Source organism: Mchenga conophoros, linkage group LG5 (genome assembly GCF_057382185.1).
Source record: "Mchenga conophoros isolate Kocher_MC1m ecotype Shallow Benthic linkage group LG5, M_conophoros_male_GT1.1, whole genome shotgun sequence".
Taxonomy (NCBI): Eukaryota; Metazoa; Chordata; class Actinopteri; order Cichliformes; family Cichlidae; genus Mchenga; species Mchenga conophoros.
In genome coordinates, this window is record NC_140530.1 from 1,038,509 (window position 1) to 1,058,439 (window position 19,931).

The 19,931-nt window shown below is 41.2% G+C and overlaps 1 protein-coding gene across 2 annotated transcripts; it reads right to left on the reverse strand.

The window, feature by feature from the left end:
- Positions 1 to 10,406: 10,406 nt before the first annotated feature.
- Positions 10,407 to 15,662, reverse strand: LOC146573533 (acidic mammalian chitinase-like). 2 transcript variants are annotated; one of them, XM_085272764.1, is made up of 12 exons: positions 15,609 to 15,662; positions 15,248 to 15,313; positions 14,873 to 14,902; positions 14,579 to 14,783; positions 14,233 to 14,289; positions 13,969 to 14,134; positions 13,064 to 13,188; positions 12,700 to 12,823; positions 12,391 to 12,573; positions 11,892 to 12,008; positions 11,659 to 11,785; positions 10,407 to 10,796 (listed from the first exon to the last, which is right to left on the reverse strand). In XM_085272764.1, exons 2-12 carry the CDS (start codon positions 15,264 to 15,266, stop codon positions 10,588 to 10,590), a joined length of 1,362 nt encoding a protein of 453 aa, XP_085128890.1. In that variant the 5' UTR covers positions 15,267 to 15,313; positions 15,609 to 15,662; the 3' UTR covers positions 10,407 to 10,587. The 2 variants fall into 2 exon arrangements, with proteins under 2 accessions (XP_085128890.1, XP_085128889.1); XM_085272763.1 differs by lacking the exon at positions 15,609 to 15,662 and having other exon boundaries at positions 15,248 to 15,365.
- Between the last annotated feature and the right edge of the window lie 4,269 nt (positions 15,663 to 19,931).

The window sequence follows — 19,931 nt, forward strand, 5'->3', positions numbered from 1 at the left end:
TCCTCAGCAGTCTGCTCCAGAATCCCCTCCTGTCCTCGGCCTGCTTTGCTTTTGCCTTCAGTTCTTTTAAGGTTTTGTTGAGCTGCTCCTCGGCATGTTTAAATGTTTCTTTCAGCTGCTGTTCGGCCAGTTTCCCTTTGTGTTTGAGGAGCTCTTTAGCTTCCTTTTTGTGCTTTCGTATTTCTTTAAGTGCGTCTTTGCAGTCTTTCTTGGTCACCGCAGAGCCGCTCATTTCTTTCTTGAATGCCTTCACCTCAATTTTCTCTTCTGCAAGTTCTTCTTGCACTTTCATCAGTTCCTTCTTCATGTTTTCAGTGTGACTCTTTGTATCTTCCATTTCTTTCTTTGCTTCCTGTATTTTAATTTTCTCTTCCTCCAACACTTTTTGAGCTTCCAACAATTCTTTCTTCATATTTTCAATCTCATTTTCTGCCTCGTGGTTACGTTTTTTCTCCTCTTCAAGTTGTTGCTTCACATGCAGTAATTCCTTCCTTAGTGTTTCAGCTTCAGCCGTTACATTTGCAGCTTCTTGTGTTGCCAACTGCATTTTCCTTTTGCCCTCTCCAAAAGCTTCCTGCACCTCCTGTAATTCCTGCAGCACATTTCCTGCCTCCTTCTTTGCAGTTTGATATTTATTGTTGGCTTCTTGTGCTGTGCTTTTCTCTTCCTCCAATGCTTTTTGAGCTTCCAACAGTTCTTTCTTCATCTTTTCATTCTGGTTTTCTGCCTGTTGTTTTCCCATTTTCTCTCCTTTAAGTTTGAGACCCACATGCAGTAATTCCTGCAATACTACTTCAGTTTCAAACTTTGAATTTTTAGCTTCTCCTCTTGATTTTTCTGCCTCTTCTTTTAATTTGACATTTTCAGCCTGTATCATTTGAAGTTCTTCTTGCAGGTTAATCAGCTGTACTGAATTGTGAGGTGAAGCACTCGCCGATCCTCTTCTCGTTCTCCCCTGATTCATTTTAGCCTTTTAAACAAAGGAACCAACGTTTTGTAGAGGAGTGAAGTGAAGTTTTCGATGTTTCTTCGTCAGCTGTCGTTTGTCCTGCACAGAGATGCTGCTGTAGATGTGTCTCTAGCTGTGTCTGGATACAATGAAACATGCTGGAACTAAGTGCTTGTGTTGCACAGTTCTACTGAACATTCCATTTCATGCATGCTCCGCCCACATGGTCAGGAATGTCAGGTGCTGCATCACCAAATGTTGCTCCCGTTGCCTAGCAATAACAGCTGTTTACTTTTTGGGGTCTGGTTCATTGATTAATAAAGAAAACATGTCCAAGTATTGGGTGCTGAGGCTCAGCGCATATTCTAGCCTGCTGTGTGGGTGGGCAGCTAGAAATCACTGGTGGGCAACATGAGTGAGGAGAAAACTGGAGCAGCCAAGCAGGGAGCTGCAGGTTGCTGGTTTGAGTCTCTGTTCAGATGCTGGTGTCTCCTCTCTCTGAGATGTCTGCAAACAGTCCCGGATAAAACAATAAGGATAATAAACAAACACGTGACTAAAATAACAGTTATGACTCTGATGTGTTTCATGTGTAGCAGGATGGATCTCCTCCATGCCTGCTTCATGCCCTAGGAGACGGGGCTATGGCTCTCTACATCCTCTAGCAGATCATTACATGGGGAAACCTTTTGAATACAAGCGCGCTGATCCACGCAGGTGTGCACACAGGTGTTCACTGTTCATAGACATAAACTACACCTTTATTGGTGCTATTTCCAAGCACATTGTGCGCTGTCTGTCCTCCTTGCTACACAACAACATTCAACATTTAGTATTTACTGCTGTTTACACTTAGCTAGATTAACGAGATGGTCAGTGGCAGTCCTTGCCTGTTTGGTGCCCCAGGCGAACACTCTCTCTGCCCCCCCCCCCCCCCCACCATCACACACACACACACACACACATAAAACATATTAAGGATTGTACGTTAACATAATACTGTTGTCGAAATTCACCAGAGAAACACACACACACACACACACATGAAGAGAGAGAGAGTATGCATTGTGTGAATTATGATGGCTGTAGGCTACCAAACAGCCATCATAATTCGTCACACAATGAGAACAAATCAACATTTGACACTGACTAATTAATATTAAAATCTGTAACATAATGTTTGGAGTTTAGTCTGTTACTGTTGCTATTTTTACCATTTCTTCTTGGAGCAACTGTAACCCACATAATTTCCTTAGGGATTAATAAAATATTCTGATTCTGATTGTTTCAGGATGACCTGCCATTATCCAATCACACATCTGCTTACCTGTATCTTTTGCTCGTTTCTCTTCTTTTCTATTTTTTCTAAACTGAGCACCAGATGGCTTTGAACTTTTCCTGTCCATCTTCCACTGGTTTTAATTTTGCACTCCAGTATGAGCACCCATTCCCCAAACCGAGGATCACCACAACATAACCTAATAGACCTACACCTTGGTTCACAGATTCACTTTGTCTAAGGTTTATTTCTGGGATTTCACACAACCCAGGATTCAAATCATGAATACATAATTTACAACATTATGAGTGAAATGTGCTCTACTTGGAAGCAGCCGGCCCCTCCCCTTTCGACGGGTTGTGTGTGAGACTTTAAATCATCAAACTGTAAATTATACATTTTAAATTGTTATTGATCCTTTACCCCGAGTCCTAAAGTGTATATTTATTTTCTTACTCTTCTTATATTTATTGTTTGTTTACTTGCACTGCTGTAGCTGGAGCCTCGTCGTCTCGTCTCTCTATATGCTGGACTGTCTGTAGCGGAGATGACAATAAAGTTTACTTTGACTTCAGCAGCGAGCAGGCGCACCGAGGGCTCTCGCGCTCTCGCGCTCTCGCGCTCTCGCTTTTCGCGTATAGAATTTCGAAAAAACATCAGTGCAAATTATAAGTCTTATTATAATGTCTGGTGTTTTCGTGTTTGTTGGTTTGTTTTATTTTTTATTTTATTTTATAGAAAACCGATCGGTGCCTGTACCATTCCCAATATGAGCTGGCTGACGTCGGGGCAGCATGAGTACAAGCAATTTATTTATTTATTTTTGCCGATGCCCATGATGCCACCGCGGGCAACCGCCCGTGTCGCCCGTATCAAAAACCGCTACTGGTGATGGTGTTGTGTTTAGTATGTTGCTCTCTTCTTTTTCTCTAAACAGGTGATCCAGGAGATTTTTTTTCTCTTCTTTCTCTTTTTAAGTGCCCTTTCTCACTGTCCCTCTTCCCTTCTGTTTTTCTTTTCCTTCCTCTTTCTTTCTCCCTTTCCTATCCCTCAGTCATGTCTGTCCCGTCTGTAACAACTGAAAATAAAATAAAATAAATAATAACAACAAAGGTCGATCAAATGGACCAATACGGCAAGGCCGTGATGATCCATTTGGCAAAGTAAATCCATTGGGTCTCCTTGTTGGTCTTCAGACAACAATTCTGACGGCTAAAGGACCAAATGGGACAGGCAAAAAAAAAGTGAAGTTGACTAAAAGATCTCAGAAAGCAACATCGTGGACATCTAAAGAAACAGCTAAGAAACACTGAACTCTATCAGTCTGGAAAGGGTTACAAAGGCATTTCAAGCGCTTTGGGAATCGAACCACGATGAGGGCCTTAATCCAGAAAATGTGGAAAACCTGAAGGCCTCACTTGTCTCATTTAATGTGCCCTGAAGCTCAAGTGCAGCAGGACAATAATGCAAAACACAGCAGCAAGATCATCTCTGAATGGCTCAAAAAACAACATGGAGGTTGTCAAAGTGCAGACTGCAATCAGATTGAGATGGTTTAGCATGACCTTAAAAACTCAGCCTATGCTGGAAAACCCTCCAAAGTGGCCGAATGAAAACAATTCTGCAAAGAAGAGAGGACCAAATTTCCTCCATAGCGCTGTAACACACTCATCACCAGTTATTGCAAATGCTTGATTGCAGTTCTTGCTAGATGACAAAACCACTTATTAGGTTTAGAAGGAAATGACTTTTTCTACATGAGGTAAAGTTGGAGCTGTTTCCCCAAACTCAATGAAATCATCATTTAAAAAACTACAATCTGTATTTACTCTGAACATCTGTGTTAACATTTGGAAACATGTAAGTGTAACAAACATGTTAAAACATAAGAAATCAGGAAGGGACATGTATAGGAATTTCTTTTACTTATGTATTAATCACATTATTTTATTGTATGATACCTTGGTGCCACTGGATTTTAACATGTCTCACACTCATACAGTAAGACAAATGGCGGTGGTGTAGTAAGGAAGTTGGGGGAAGCAGACAGCTCCACAGGAAGAGTCTTTTGTGTCTTCGAGGACTCTGGGAGGCAGCAAGGGAGTGTGAACCTTAAGGTGTGAAACAGCTGTGTACTGCCTTTTGTTCCTGGAGAAGGTATTTCACTGAGAGCCATGCTGGGCTCAGACTCTGCTGACCGTCTGTCCCGCGGTCATGCAGGGACTTCATCAAGCTTGGTTGTCTGTTCTTTGTGTGTTTGATTAAAGAATGTTAGCTACCGCTCACCGCTCGTCTGCAGGCTTTATTTGAATGGAAAACTTCCACAACAGGGGCCAACATCAAATTAATCCTGATGGATTAAGAATGAGATGTCACTCAAGTTCATGTGCGTGTGAAGGCACATGTGCAACCTTTGGAAGTAGTGCGTTCGTGTTTGGCCCAACAATGCATGCAAAGTCAGGTGCTGTAGATTATTCCTGATTGAGTCTCAGCAGGTTAAAAAAAGCATTAAACACCTCATCAATTTACTAAGTAAATCAAGGGCGTAGATTTGGTTTTGGCATTGGTGGGGACGGATGATTCAACCACTGAACCCTGCCCCGTTTCTTATTTTTCCTTTTTGTCTTTGCTTCTTGATAAAAGGAGAAATATACTTGCCTACATGTGGTATTCTACGTGCTTTTAAACCATTTAAAATTACAATTCATAGTTTAATATGTGAATTATATAATGTTAAATTACTATTAAACAAATGACTGACTAAGTATTTTAGGCTTTAGTTTACTTCAGCCATATTTCATATAAATCAGGTATCATACAAAAATAAAAATAGCTTCAAATACAGTCGTGACAATAAAAGAATATGACTTTAAGGACTTAACAACATTACTTCAGTTACACCAACATCTCTGACACATTAGCACTAAGGGAACACTGAATGACCTGGTGGTTTTGTCCATAAAACTACTCATCTAAGATTAACACAAAGTAAAAGATCTCTCAGCAAAATTATGCAACATTTTAGGCACTGTTGCCCCGATCAGATCAGTGAGCTGGGATGTTTTATTCTAAACATGAACTACTGTTACAGCAACAGACATGGACATGCCCCACACAACAAACACAGGCCTGCTCCTCTCGTTAGCTGAAATGAACTGCTGGCATATTTGTTTTACATCTATAATGTCCAACCTCTCCTGGTGGCCATGGCATCACATTATTCATGGTTACATACAATTTTAGACTGATGTGGACCAAGTCTAGCGCCTACTTGCCAACCTTGAGACCTCAGAATTAGGGAGACCCGGAGGAATCCTCCCAAGAGATTAATAAAGTTTAATTTAACCTAATTTAATCTAATAACTTCAATCTCAGCCAAAACGATTTACTCACCAACAAATAAAACACAACTCGTCACGTCCCCTCCGTCCATGCCAAATCTACGCCCTTGAAGTAAATATATTTCTAGAGGTGCTAGGCACATGAAATCCTCATCAGATGTCGATAACAACCCATCCAATTTTCAGATTGATTAAGATCAGGTGATTGGGTGGTCATATGGGCAGCTCTGTTTTCTTTCTCTGAAATCAGTTGAGTTTCCTTAGCTGTGTGTTTGCGATCATGGGTTTTTCTGAAATGCTAACTCTCATTTCATCTTCATCATCCTGATGGATGACAGTGGATTTTTATCAAGAATGTCTCTACATTTTTTCATTGATCTTTCTTTCAGTTAATTGAAGTGTGCCAGTGCCATATGCTGGAATACAGCCCCAAACCATGATGTTCCCACCTTCAAACTTCACTATTGGTATGGTATTTTTGCGGTGATATGGCATTGCCTTTTGACCTCCAGACATGGTGGGTGTTATGGCATATGTCCAGATTATTATCCCAGTATTTCACAGACATATCCTAAATTCTTCTGTAACCAATGCCATCAGTATGTTGTGGAGGTCTTGCATGAGTTCATGGGGTTTACCCATTATGTGCGGGGTTTTTTGTGTGACACCATAATAAGACACATTTTGATAGGCCATCATTTGAAACTAAACCAGCTAATATTAATCTGGACTAAGTGTCAGGATTGCTTTCTAAATATTGATAGATTTCAGCTGTGGTAATGTCTTTCCAGGTCTTTTTGCACCTCCCTTTTGTTCATGTTTTCAACACTTTTTCCCTGTGTCATTTGTTGTTATTACACATACATTTATATATCTGTGGTTTGATTCCTTTGCATGTGTGGATTTGATGGGTTGTAGCAACATCTGATGAGAATGTCATGTCAGTAACACCTTTAGAAATATATCTACTTAGAAAATTGGTGACATCTTCAATACTTATTTTAACCACTATATGTAACCCCAGCCTGTATGTAAATCAAAGAGCTACTTGCTGTGAGGCATTGGTGCTCACTACCACACAACCACACAAGCGGGCTGCCCCATTTCATTCAATTAAAGTGTAAAGAGGAGAAGATGGCGCCGGGTGTCATGGCATGCTGTCTCTCGGTTCTGCAATATTTATGTTTTGTGTTCTTAGTGGTGTCTCTGCTAGTTTTAAAAACCCACTCTTTGTTGGTGTATGAGCGACAGACGCTGCTTAATATCCGTGACTCACTGCTGAAGTTTCCCAGCGTTAACGAGCGATGTGGAAGACTCCCGCCGCCTCTGGCGTCGGTACCGGGGGAACTGCATCGCCGTGATCCCCCCTGGAATCCTTCGAAACGGAAGCGCTGGAGAAGTGGACGAATGCGCGGAACACGCTCTGGGAAGCGTGTTCGGGTTAGAACTCGGATGCGGCAGGTTCTTACCATCGGTGACCCTGGCTGTTTAGGACTTTATTTTGGCCTGAAACAGCGCTGCCTTCTTCCTGTTTACCCTACGTCATCGGAGCACACTCACCCGAGGCTGCTTTATTGGTCGCCATGCTGACGGGATACGAGGGGAGGTGGAGCAAATATAAACAACCTACAATTACTGCCTGCTAACACGGATGGACAGAGAGTTAAATTAGCTCTCTTAAATGCAAGATCTGTATCAAATAAAACTCATGTTCTTCGGGACTTTTTTGATACTCATATGCTGGACATCTTGCTCCTAACTGAGACATGGCTGCGTGTTGGTGAAGTGGCACCCTTGCTGGAACTTTGCCCCTCCGATGGCAGCTTTTTCAGCTCCCCCAGGTTGTCTGGGAGGTAGCCTCTATCATCAAAGACTGTTTTAAATGCAAACAGATACAAAGTCCTGGTGTTTTTACCTCATTTGAGTCCCAACTCCTGACTTTAAGCTGTCCTGTGGTTCTAATTATAGTCATCTATCGTCCACCTAAATATAATGACTTGTTTACTTCGTAATTTTCAGACTTCTTGACATGTTTTATCGCTCACTACGAAAGGATTCTTATAGTGGGGGACTTTAATATTCATCTGTGTTGTGAGGATAAACCCCTGGTCAAAGATTTCTTAAATGTAATTGATTCCTTGTGTCTGGGCCAACATGTAAGGGCCACACCCTAGACCTTGTCTTGGGTTATGGACTGAATGTATCAATGACTGAAAATTGTGTTTTACCTATCTTAGACCACTCAGCAATTTTATTTGATATTTTAATCCCTAAATCTCCAGCTTCTGCGAGGGGAAGATTGCCCCTCAGATCATCTCGTTATATTAGCCCCGAAGCATTGCTTGGAGTTAAATTACATCTACCTGATGTGTTGGACCCTATTTATACCCAGGAGTTATGTGTAGACACCTTGACTGTGAACCTTAATAATACACTTCTTGAATTACTGGACTCTGTTGCTCCCATAAAGAAGTCGAAATGTCAACAAAGGAACCCTATGCCTTGGCTAAATGAGGAGCTCCTGAACTTGAGAAGAAATTGTAGAAAAGCAGAGCGTCACTGGAGATCTTCCAGACTAGAAGTATTTCTCCAGGCTTGGAAGGACTCACTGTCTTCTTTTCAATCAGCGATGTCGGCAGCAAAAGCAAATTATTTCTCAAATCTTATCATGAGTCATAAACATAACTCAAAACTCCTTTTCAACACAGTGTCACAACAGAAAGTAACTCAACTCTCTGCTGTTCGAATTTGACAGCTCATGACTTTCTTATGTTTTTCAGAGACAGGGCTGAAACACTTAGGAATCAGATTACTCCCTCCTAAAGCTTTTCATTAGACTACTCGGCTGCTTTGCCTGTTGGTGCTGATAAACTATTTTCTGACTTCGAGGTCATTTCCCTGTATGGATTAACTAAGGTTGTAAAAGCAGCTCGATGTACAACCTGTTCTTTGGATCCTCTACCAGCCTGGGTTACAAAGGAACTGTGGTCAGCATTAGGACCCTACATTCTGTTTCTTTTAAATACTTCAGTGACGACTGGAGTCTTTCCTGAATGTTTTAAATCAGCTGTGGTAGTGCCGATCTTGAAAAAGCCTGGACTGGATGTTGATATGGTTGCAAACTATAGACCCATCTCACATCTGTCTTTTTTTTCTAAAATCTTTGAAAAAGTGGTTTTTAAGCAGCTCACTGAGCATTTGTCAACAAGCAATCTGTTTGAAGCATTTCAGTCTGCTTTTAGACCAAATCACTCCACAGAAACAGCTTTAGTAAAAGTGGTAAATGATCTGCTGGTTAATGCAGACAATGATCGCACTTCAGTTTTATTACTGCTGGATCTAAGTGCTGCGTTTGACACTGTGGATCACTGCATTTTATTAGATAGGCTTGAACATTTTATTGGAATTACAGGAAATGTTTTATCATGGCTGAGATCTTACCTGTCTGGGAGGTCTCAGACTGTTAGTTTTAAAAATGATCTCTTTGAGACCTGTGCAGTGAGGCATGGGGTCCGTCAGGGCTCTGTACTTGGACCATTGCTGTTTTCTATGTACCTGCTGCCTCTTGGTGTTCTATTACGTTCTTTTAATGTAACCTTTCATTGTTACGCTGATGACCTGCAGCTTTATGTTCCTTTAACCATTGGAAATTGTGCTGAAGTCTCTAAACTAGAATCTTGTCTATCTGCAATTAAGGGCTGGTTATCAGATAATTTCTTGCTCCTAAATTATGATAAGACAGAGTTGATGGTCATTGGGCCACACAAATTTCAGCACTTGTCCCAAAATTTAATCTTGAGAATTGATGACAGTGTCATAAATTGTAGGGACAAGGTAAAAACCTTGGGCGTGTGGTTTGACATGGTGCTCTCGTTTTAAATCTCATGTAATAGAGATAACAAAGACCGCCTTTTATCATTTGAGGAACATAGCCAGACAAGTTTTGTCAAGCGACACTGCAGAGGTTCTTGTCCATGCATTTGTGTCTTCCCGTATTGATTATTGCAATGCTCTTCTTTCTGGGCTACCAAAGAAAATTTTCAGAGGTCTACAGATGGTGCAAAATGCAGCTGCTCGCATTTTAACAAGAACTGGGAAATTTGAGCACATTAGCCCTGTTCTGAGATCTCTGCATTGGCTACCTTGTCAGGTTCGAGCAGATTTTAAGGTCCTGCTGCTCACCTACAAGGCTTTAAACGGATTGGCACCTTCATACCTCTCCGACCTTTTACATCTTTACGTTCCATCCCGTGCTCTCCGATCTCAGGACTCTGGCCTTCTAAAGGTTCCTAGAGCCAGAAAAAAGACAATTGGAGAGCGTGCTTTTTCTTTTCGTGCCCCGTTTCTGTGGAACAACCTCCCTCAAGATGTTAGGCAGGCATGCTCCGTGGAGGTTTTTAAAACTAAGCTGAAGACACATTTGTTCACTTTATCTTACAAGTCTTAATTCCTGGCTTTTAGTTTTTAAATTCTTACTGTTTTTAACTTGTGTTGTGTCTTTTACGTGTATTGCTATGTATCGCTTTTTATTATTTATTTATTTTTTATCTCTTTAGTTTTAAACAGTTGTACAGCACTTTGTTTGAAAGTGCTTTAAAAATAAAGTTATTATTATTATTATTATTATTATTATTATTATTATTATTATTAATCAGTTCACAAAATGAAAACATAGCAATAATTGTCACTTAAAATTAGAGCAGCTCAATTACATATAATGTAGTAAGGCACAGTTTTAAAAATATTTAATCATGTATATGAGTTTCTTTTGTTTTTGTCTATTTTTTTTCTATGAAGCACATCAAAGACAAATATTCAAGCCAATCACTGGAACACGTTATGAATTGATTTAGTTTATTTTTGTCAAGAAAATATTGAGTCAAATGCAATGCTTTCTGTTTCTGCTCTCACTCAGGACAGTGATGTTTATCAGTTTCAGTTGTGGCAAGATTTTACTGAACCATAATTGACTGTTTTGTATTGTTGAACTTTTGTTCTCTAATTCATGCTTCTGTGGCTCAGGGCCAGTTGCAGCACTTGCAGGAGTCCCAGTAGATGAGACCAGGCTGGCAATGGTGCAGGTAGGTGTTTCCTTGGAAGCACTGGAAGTAGGTGGTTTTGTCAGCTGGGTTTTCATACAACCCATCAGGACGGCCACGGCAGAAGTCAGCAGCAGGATCCTTAGTTGTGGTAGGGCGTGGTGTAGTGGTAGGTTTTGGACCAAAGCCTGTATCACAGGAAATTGAAAAAAGGTTATATGCAGAAAGTGACCAAACTTTTGTTTTTATTCTTTTGTTTCTTTCTGCTGAGAGTCCTTAATGACCTTCTTTTATTTGCTGACTCAGGGTGCTCTACGGTCTTAGTTTTATTGGACTTGACATCTGCCTTTGTTACGCTGGACCATAATATCCTCCTAATGAGGCTTGAACATACAGTAGGCATAAGGGGTAGTGCCTTTAACTGGTTCAGATCGTATCTATCGGATAGGTCCTACTCCGTCACTGCTTCTTTTCCTCTGTTGCTTCCCTGTGGTGTGCCCCAGGGATCTGTGTTGGGCCCTATGTTGTTTTCATTGTATGTGCTCTATCTTCTCTATCTTCGAGAAGTATAATATCTCCTTTCACTTTTATGCTGACCATATTCAAATTTACTTTCGACTGTCTGATGACATTTCGTCGCCAGTACACTGTCTGCTAGAGTGCTTGAGAGAGGTCCAAGACTGGCTCTCTGATAACTCTTATATTAAATGAGAAGAAAACAGAAACAGTGTAGTTTAATAACCATATTCCCCGGGGCCAATTTGCTGATACTCTTGGACCCCCTAAAACCCCCACCTTACATTTACGAATTCTCAGTGATTTTATCCACTAGATTACGCTGAGATGCTTTATTTCCTGTTTTATCTGTATTGATTGTTTAACTAGCATTTCTCACTTGTTAATTTATTTGTACCCTGTTATCTGTTATGTTTTAACCTTGTTGTGAAGCACTTTGGTGTACCTTTGGTTTTACATCTGCTATATAAATAAAGTTGTGTTGTATTCTATTGTATTTTATAAACGCTGAGTTAGCTGAATTACACCACTTACCCATTGAAATCCTGAGGTGGTTGATGAGAGGATAATCTCCAGCTGAGCAGAAAGATCCACTGAAGTCATCCATATCCATAGTCCACACATGAGCACCTCCCAAATTGTGGGCAGTCAGCCACTGGACCTGCAGGACAGCCAACAAAACTGATTATAATAAAAGTGGGCACAATTCAATAGAACAGAACAAATGCAAGAACTTGTCTTATTTGAGGCATATCAAACCTGTTTACCTTGGAAGAATAGCTGCGCTGGTCATCATAGCCCAACCAGGAACTCCCATAGGTGGCATATGGAACCTCTTGCTCAGAGATCCATCCAAGAGTAGCAGTATTAGTGAAGTCACAGATCTGGTAACCCAGAAACAACACAGGCTTTTGGACTGACATTTTCCTTCTTAAGTGGATTAATGGTAGGTGAAGAGGTTCTTGCATAGGGCTTTTCTACTCTACTTGAGCACTCACAGGGATTTATGAAACATGCATTCATACAAGCACCTTTTCCACACCTAAATGCTTTCTATCTAACATTCACACTTTGATGAACACATTGGAGAGCAACATGGGCTTCAATACCTTGCCTAAGGATACTGGACCAGCCAGGGATCAAAACACAGAGCTTCCAATTAATAGATGACCTCCTCTACTTCCTGAGCTACAGCCACCAATCATGGAGTAATAGGTGACTTACAGCACAAACAAACTTGAGCTTTTTATGAATGTGTTATTGTACCTCATAGAAGGCCCAGAAACCTTCAGTGCGAGTGTAGGGTCCAGCACCTGCGGGCCCATTGGCTGGTGCTCCCAGGCCATTTGCCCCACCGCTAAGACGGAAGGTCCTTCCATAAGTAGGGAAACCTAGCAGCAGCTTTTCAGATGGTGCTCCCAGAGAGACCCAGTGGGCTATAGAGGAGTTCTACAAAACAGGGAGACGAACATTGCATAAAGCTTGTGTTAAACTTGTTATGTTACATTTGATTGGATAACCTTTATCTGAAGAAGAAAGCGAGGACAGATGTAGATGTGATAGTGTGGTTCTTACTATGTTGTAATGAAGTTGTATGCCAGAGTCCACAGCGCTCTCATACAGTGGGCTGTTGTGTCCAGTTACTGGATCCCAGTGACCATGGTAGTCATAGGTCATGATGTTGATAAAGTCAAAGTGTCTGTTGGGTTGGAAATTTTTGTTCAATACATTTGTTCATTTGTGAAAGACACAGACCATATGGGACCTTTGTGGTCACACAATACATGTAAAATTGGGCTCTGTGTCATTTGAAATAAGGAACACTAATAATTAATACTAATGAGTTATTTGCTAATGCTAAAGTTCAGTAATGGTGAAAATTTTTGGGGGGATTCCTTACTTTCCTGAAAATATGTACAAATGCTGAAATCAAGCTTACGGTGCAATCTTGGCGACCTCATATGCTCTATCAACAGTCTGAGGAATTGCAGCAGCATTGGCCGATAGCAGCAGCTGAGTTCTCTTGTTTTCTATGGCATCAGCCTCGAATGCTTTTACAAGCTCCTATAGGGGGAAAGGGCAAAAGCAACGCAGAGCCAGTCAGAGAAAATTCTGATTACAACAGTGAAGAATGATTATTCTCAAAGCAATGCACTGTTATGATAAAGGGTTTTTTGGGTTTTGTGAAGAAAAGGTGTCAGTTGTTACATAAATACAGTAATGTATAAGTAAAGTAATGTATATTGTAAACTGTTAGGAAAAAGAATGGTGACAGAGGCAAAATGAAAGAAAACACGGTAGGGTACATTCATCCTTTCATCAACCACAGGGTACAGAATGTAACACAAGAAACAAGATTTCCAGTGCAGTGTTATTTCAAGGTCAAAGACACACAGGACCTTATTTTTATTTAATATTTGTGAGGTTTAACATATGAGACCATGGAGACACTGAATGGATTGATTATTATTGGCTGCTCTGTTTTACAAGAATTATTTCATTTCATCAACAAAATTTTGCAATGCAGTGATCAACAAAAATTCAACAAAAAGCAACTTTTTGAAATTAACCCAACCAAAAGAATCCAGTGGTAGAGAAAACACTCGATATTCAGCATCCATTCATTTTTTCCTGCTTATTCAGTTCAGGGTCCTGCTGCTACAGGGTGAGAGGCAGGTTACACTCTTCGTAGGTCACCAGTTTTTCACAGGGCTAACACAGAGACACCATTCACACTCATACTCACACCTACTGTCACCGCTAACAGCGCTAATCATCATGCCACAATGTAGTCTAGCTTCAACATTGCATTTAAAATTTGAGGCCAGTGTGAGCTGTGTTTACCGTGACCAATAGAGTGAACTTCTCCTTGTCACCTTCTGGGCTACCATTGTGTCCAGGATATTCCCAGTCCAGGTTTATCCCGTCGAAGTTATGGGCGTGCAGGAAACTGATGGCAGACTTGATAAAGAGTGCACGATTCTCAGAAGTGGAAACCATAGCAATGAATCTGGTGGGATGCAGGGAAATATAAAACATGACATCTCGTCTACATGAAAGTAATAGAGGTAGATATGAGATCTGAGAACTGGTGACGGTGAAACTCACGGGCTCACTCCATTAACAGTTCCTCCAACAGTCAGCAGAGTCTTCAGTGCAGGGTTGCTGTTAGCAGAGAGCAGGAGACACAAAGACATAACCTTAAATAATTAAGGAACACCTGACTTCCAGTCAGATTGCTGTCATCGTTGTGATCCCAATTATTTCTAAATAATTACAAATATTGTGACAGAATTCAAGGTTACTCATCCTTCTTATTTAAATGTTCTTCTAAAAGCTACTCTGCTGAAAGAAGCTGCGATGGAAACACTGAAACGTGGCTTTTGGCTTAAAAGTGGTTGCAGGCTAATATTAAATTGTGGTTAATACTGGTGCATTGCACGACTGAACTCACACATTCTTCAGGCTGTTAAGGCTCCTGTACAGCTCCTCATCATTCTGCTCAACGGGGCTGATCTGGTTGAAGCTGTTAATGGTGGCCAGAGCATAGATGACATGGGTGCACAGGAAGGGATCGATGTTATCTGGTGTGAATTTGCCAGCACTCGGTCTGTACTGGGCCCAGTTGGTCATATGGCACACCAGCTTATTGGCTGAACCTAAGGGCAGATAGAGCAAAGACTCGTTGGGTTTATTCTGAAACGTTGATCATGGTGGCAAGACTCGGTCAATGAACACAGGTACTTACAAATGTGTATAACACACAGAATGCCCAGAGCTGAAAAAAGGAAACAAGAAAACGTGAAAATCGTCGCTTTTGTTATTACTGTTGTTAGATATGATTGTTAACATTTTAGCTGATGCCCGGTGCTGGTAAATTGATGTGTTTTAAATGCCATGCAGCCATCTGCCTTGTTGTTGAGAAACACCATAAATCCTTAAATCATCGCCTGAGCCGTGATCTCTAGTAAATACACGTAATCTTTATCCAAGATAGGATAGAAAAAAATACAGAGTAATTAAAATAACAATAATGATGAACTCAGTATTATAATGACGATGCTCTACCGCTCAATAAATTAACAAGGAAAAATTAATGGAAGAATGAATGAACGTTATTTACCTATAAGGAGTTTTGCCATGTTGTGGTCTGGAGACTCCCCTGGTGTCCTTCTGTAGAACTGAGCTTCTGAGTAATTATAAATCAGTGTCATTAGATAGTTCATCCTACACGAGTCACAAAATCAGAGCTTCAACTACAATTGCTCCTTAATTAGTCAGATGAACATTACCTGAGTGAAATTTTACAGATTGTTAAAACAACACAACAAAAAATCTAAAAACTAACTGAATCCTTAATTTGAGGCTTATGTGTAGTTGCTAGTATGTGCACTACAATGTACAAACAATATTCCCAGTTGCAGCAAAATACTAGCTGTGTACAACACAAATCAGAACCCGACTGAACTCATCAATCTCATTACCTTCCAGCAAGGCACACTGGAGCAGACTTCAGAGCTTGATGGAGTTGGACAGATTTATATCTTACTCATTCATGACTAATAGAAAGTATCAAAGTGCAAGTGATAAAGATTCAGGATGGTGGGAGTCTAGGTGACGTGCCTAATAACCCCCCTTCCAGGTAAGACATGGTAAACCCAATCAATAATTTGACTTGGAAATGAGCTATCAGATCAATAGCTGACATTGCAATGATAAGCATAATCAGTACTGTATCTATTAATTAATAACAGCAAATTATCCAGCCATACATTTTCTTCTGGTTAACCACTTCAGGTTTGTCTGGGTGCTGAAACCTTTCCCAGCTGTTAGGTTGAGATCAACTGTAATGATGCAGTGTGTGCAGAATGTTCATTGGCTGTAGATTAAAGTCAGAATGCAAAGCCAAGTATTTAAAAACTCTTATATCCATATATAATTATATTAATTTAGTACTGGGCACATTTCTAAAAATGTGGGACTGTGTATAAAATGGCTGTAAGTTAATGCAGCACCATTTTAAATCCTTTGAATTAAAGCTGAAAGCTGATTTAATTTAAAACAGAGACCAACAGTGACACAATATACGACCCTGGAAGAATGAACATTTTCAGGGATTTCTATGAAACTTTATATTCACCACAAATAAATCCATCTAAAAATGAAATTAATCATTTTCTTGAAAAACGTAACTCTTCCAAAATGACTAGACAGTCAAGTAATGGCACTGGAGTCCCCACTGACGCCAGGTGAACTCCAGGAAGCCCTGATAAGTATGCCCAGTAATAAGGCTCCAGGTCCAGACGGCTTTCCAGCAGAATTCTACAAATAACTCTGGACAATTCTGCCACCAGTATCCCACATGATGTAGCAGGAATTCATGGAAAATGGCAGACTACCAACAAATATGAACTCTGCAAATATTAGTCTCTTGCTAAAACCAGGGAAAGACCCTGTATCCCTCAAGCTATCGTCCAATATCCCTTATTAATGCAGACCTCAAAATAATCTGCAAAGCCCTCTCAAAGAGACTAGAGGAGATAACCCCCCTCTTAATTCATCCTGACCAAACTGGTTTCATAAAAGGTAGGCACTCATCAACAAACACACGTAGATTACTTAATTTGATAGACTGTTCATGCAGAAAAAACACTGAAACCAAAAAATTATCTCTAAATGCAGAAAAAGCGTTTGAGAGCGTTAACTGGAAATTTTTATTCGCAACTTGACACAAATTTGGTTTGGAAACTCATAAACTGGTTAAAAAGTATTATACAATTTTCCAACAGCTTGTGTCAGAACAAATGACCAGACATCCTCCAGCTTCTGTCTCCTGAGGGCACCAGGCAGGGATGCCCACTCTCCCCTTCACTGTTTGCAGTGTTTTTGAAACAGTAGCAGCAGCAATTAGACAGAATACAGTGATTAAGGGCATAATATGCAAGGATGTAGAACCTTTTACTTTCATGTAGTAGCCTGACTACATCTTCTAAGGTATTAATATCTTTCCGCTTCTTTCTTTTTGGAGGCTCTGACATGTTGCTTTTCCTCCAGAACTCACAAACCAATCTCTCTGAGATAATTACATTAATAAACTATTTTTCAAGAGTTTTCAGATTATTCGATTAACTGGTCAAAATCTACAGTTCTTCCGATTAATTGCTCCTTCCATAATTCTTCTTCTACCCCACTGTAACCTGGGAATACTCAATATTTAGGTATTAATTTCTGTCCTAAGCTTGCAGATTTAACTAAATTAAACCACATCCCACTAATAAAGAAAGAAGAAGGTGATCTGGCTAGATGGAAATCTTTACCCATATCACTCATGGGAAGGGTCGCTGCAGTAAAAATGATGGTCTTGCCAAAAATCAATTATTTATTGTCAGTGATCCCGAACAAACCGTCACCAGACTGGTTCAGATCTTTGGATTCTCATATTTCTAAATTCCTTTGGAAACATAAACTCAGTGTATCAGAGGACCAAGGATAAAGGAGGATTAGATCTACCTAACTTTCAGCACTACTTCTTAGCCAACAGGCTTCAGTTCATCTCAGGATGGTTCAAACACGCTCTGTTAGATGAACCTTGGCTAGATGTAGAACAAGCACTATGCAATAATCTAGAGATTTCAGACAATTTATCACCTCAAACATCAAACGACATGAATGCTTTAAAAGCATCAGCATCACCTCTTCTCAGACAGCATGGTGGGAGTTTCTGAAGTTGACAGAGTCTTCATTAATCCCATGCAAACGTACACCTATCTGGAACAACCCTGACATATTACAAAACATTAATATGATTAATTTTCCAGATTGGAGTGGTAAAGGAATCAAATACTTAGAACATATATTAGAAGGAACAGAATTTATCTCATTTGACGGACTAGTTACACAATATAGAATAGAATAGAATAGCCTTTATTGTCATTGTACAGAGTACAACGAAATTGGAGTGCCACTCCCTTGGTGCAAGTTTCAATAATAAATATAAATGTAAAATATAAAAAGTACAAAAAAAACAATCGTAAGTACTCAAACAATAGTATGTACAATATATACAGGATAGCAGCATTAATATAATGACAGTATGAATAGCAGCATAATATAATGACAGTGACGGTATGGAATAGGTTCAATTGTTTTTGTGCTTATTTACTACGGTGATAGCTCTGGGAAAGAAGCTATCCCTGAATCTGTTTGTCCTGGTTTTATGTGACCTGTACCGTCGGCCTGACGGTAATAGTTCAAACAGTTGGTTGCTGGGGTGAGAGTGGTCCTTGATGATATTGCCAGCTCTGCTGAGGTACCGAGAGTTTGCAGTGACCTCCAGGCTGGGCAGAGAGCAGCCAGTGATCTTCTGGGCTGTGTTGATGACCCTCTGCAGTACTTTCCTGTCCGCAGCTGAGCACCCTGCATACCATGTTGTTATGCCGTACGTTAGGATGCTCTCTATGGTGGCTCTGTAAAATGTCACCAGCAGCCTCTCCTCCAGGTTGTTCCTCCTGAGCACTCTCAGAAAGTGGAGACGCTGCTGGGCCTTTTTAACCACCGCTGTAGTATTTGCAGTCCAGGAGAGGTCATCAGATATCTGCACGCCCAGAAACCTCATGGAGTGTACCCTCTCCACACAGCTCCCGTGAATGTAAAGTGGGGCCGGGTCTGCTCTGCCCTTCCTGAAGTCCAAGATAAGTTCTTTAGTTTTCGTGGTGTTCAGTTGGAGGTTGTTAACTGAACACCACTCAGTCAGTCTGTTGACCTCATCTCTGTAGTCCGACTCATCCCCCCTTGAGATGAGTCCAACCACTGTGGTGTCATCCGTGAACTTTATGATGGTGTTTGAGAGATGGGTAGGGGAGCAGTCGGATGTGTAGAGCGTAAACAGGAGGGGACTCAAAACACATCCTTGTGGAGACCCGGTGCTGAGTGTGATGGTGCTGGACCGGTGGGGGCCGAGTCTGACAGACTGTGGTCTATTTGTCAGGAAGTCCTTGATCCAGAGGCAGATGGGGGTGGAGAGTCCCAGGTGAGACAGTTTCTGGACCAGGATCTCCGGGATGATATGATTGAATGCTGAGCTGAAGTCCAGAAAGAGCATTCTCACATAGCTTCCTCGGTGCTCCAGGTGACTCAGCGCAGTGTGGAGCGCTATGGTGATAGCGTCCTCGGTGGATCGATTTGTCCTGTAGGCAAATTGGTGGGGGTCCAGAGTGGGAGGCAGACCGGCCCTGATGTGCTGACAGACCAGTCTCTCAAAGCACTTCATCACTACAGGCGTAAGTGCAACAGGCCTGTAGTCATTTGGGCTGGCCACAGCTGTCTTCTTGGCGATGGGGATGATGGTGGAGGTTTTGAGGCAGGGCGGGACGGTGTTTGATGACAAGGAAAGGTTGAAGATTTTAGTGAAGACTCCGGTCAGTTCGTCAGCACATGCTCTGAGAACCTTTCCATGTATTCCATCAGGACCTGCCGCCTTCCTGGGATTCACTGACCTTAGAACACACCTCACTTGGTGCTCCCTTAGTGTTAGTGTGCCAGTGCTGGGGGCGGGTGGAAGTGGTGTGGCAGCTGAGGGCTTGGTCGTCTCAAAGCGGGCGAAGAAACGGTTTAGATCCTCAGCCAGTGAGGCATCAGTCCTAGATGTTGCCTGGTTATTGCTTCTGTAGTTGGTAATGTGATTGATCCCCTGCCACATTTTTCTGGGGTCGTTGTCAGCAAAGTGATCTTCAATCCTCCTATAGGCAGCCTTAGCTTTCCTGATGCCTCTACTCAGGTCTGCCCTGGCCGCCCTATACGCAGCCCTG

What these genes read in the sequence shown, in the direction of transcription:
- LOC146573533 (XM_085272763.1), bottom strand. Translation starts at nt 15,350, where the DNA reads ATGAACTATCTAATGACACTGATTTATAATTACTCAGAAGCTCAGTTC. An exon ending in GTTTCTGGGCCTTCTATGAG is followed by an intron (nt 12,009 to 12,390) that starts GTACAATAACAC and finishes CTGGGTTACCAG; the next exon opens with ATCTGTGACTTCACTAATAC. An exon ending in AGCGCAGCTATTCTTCCAAG is followed by an intron (nt 11,786 to 11,891) that starts GTAAACAGGTTT and finishes GCTGTCCTGCAG; the next exon opens with GTCCAGTGGCTGACTGCCCA.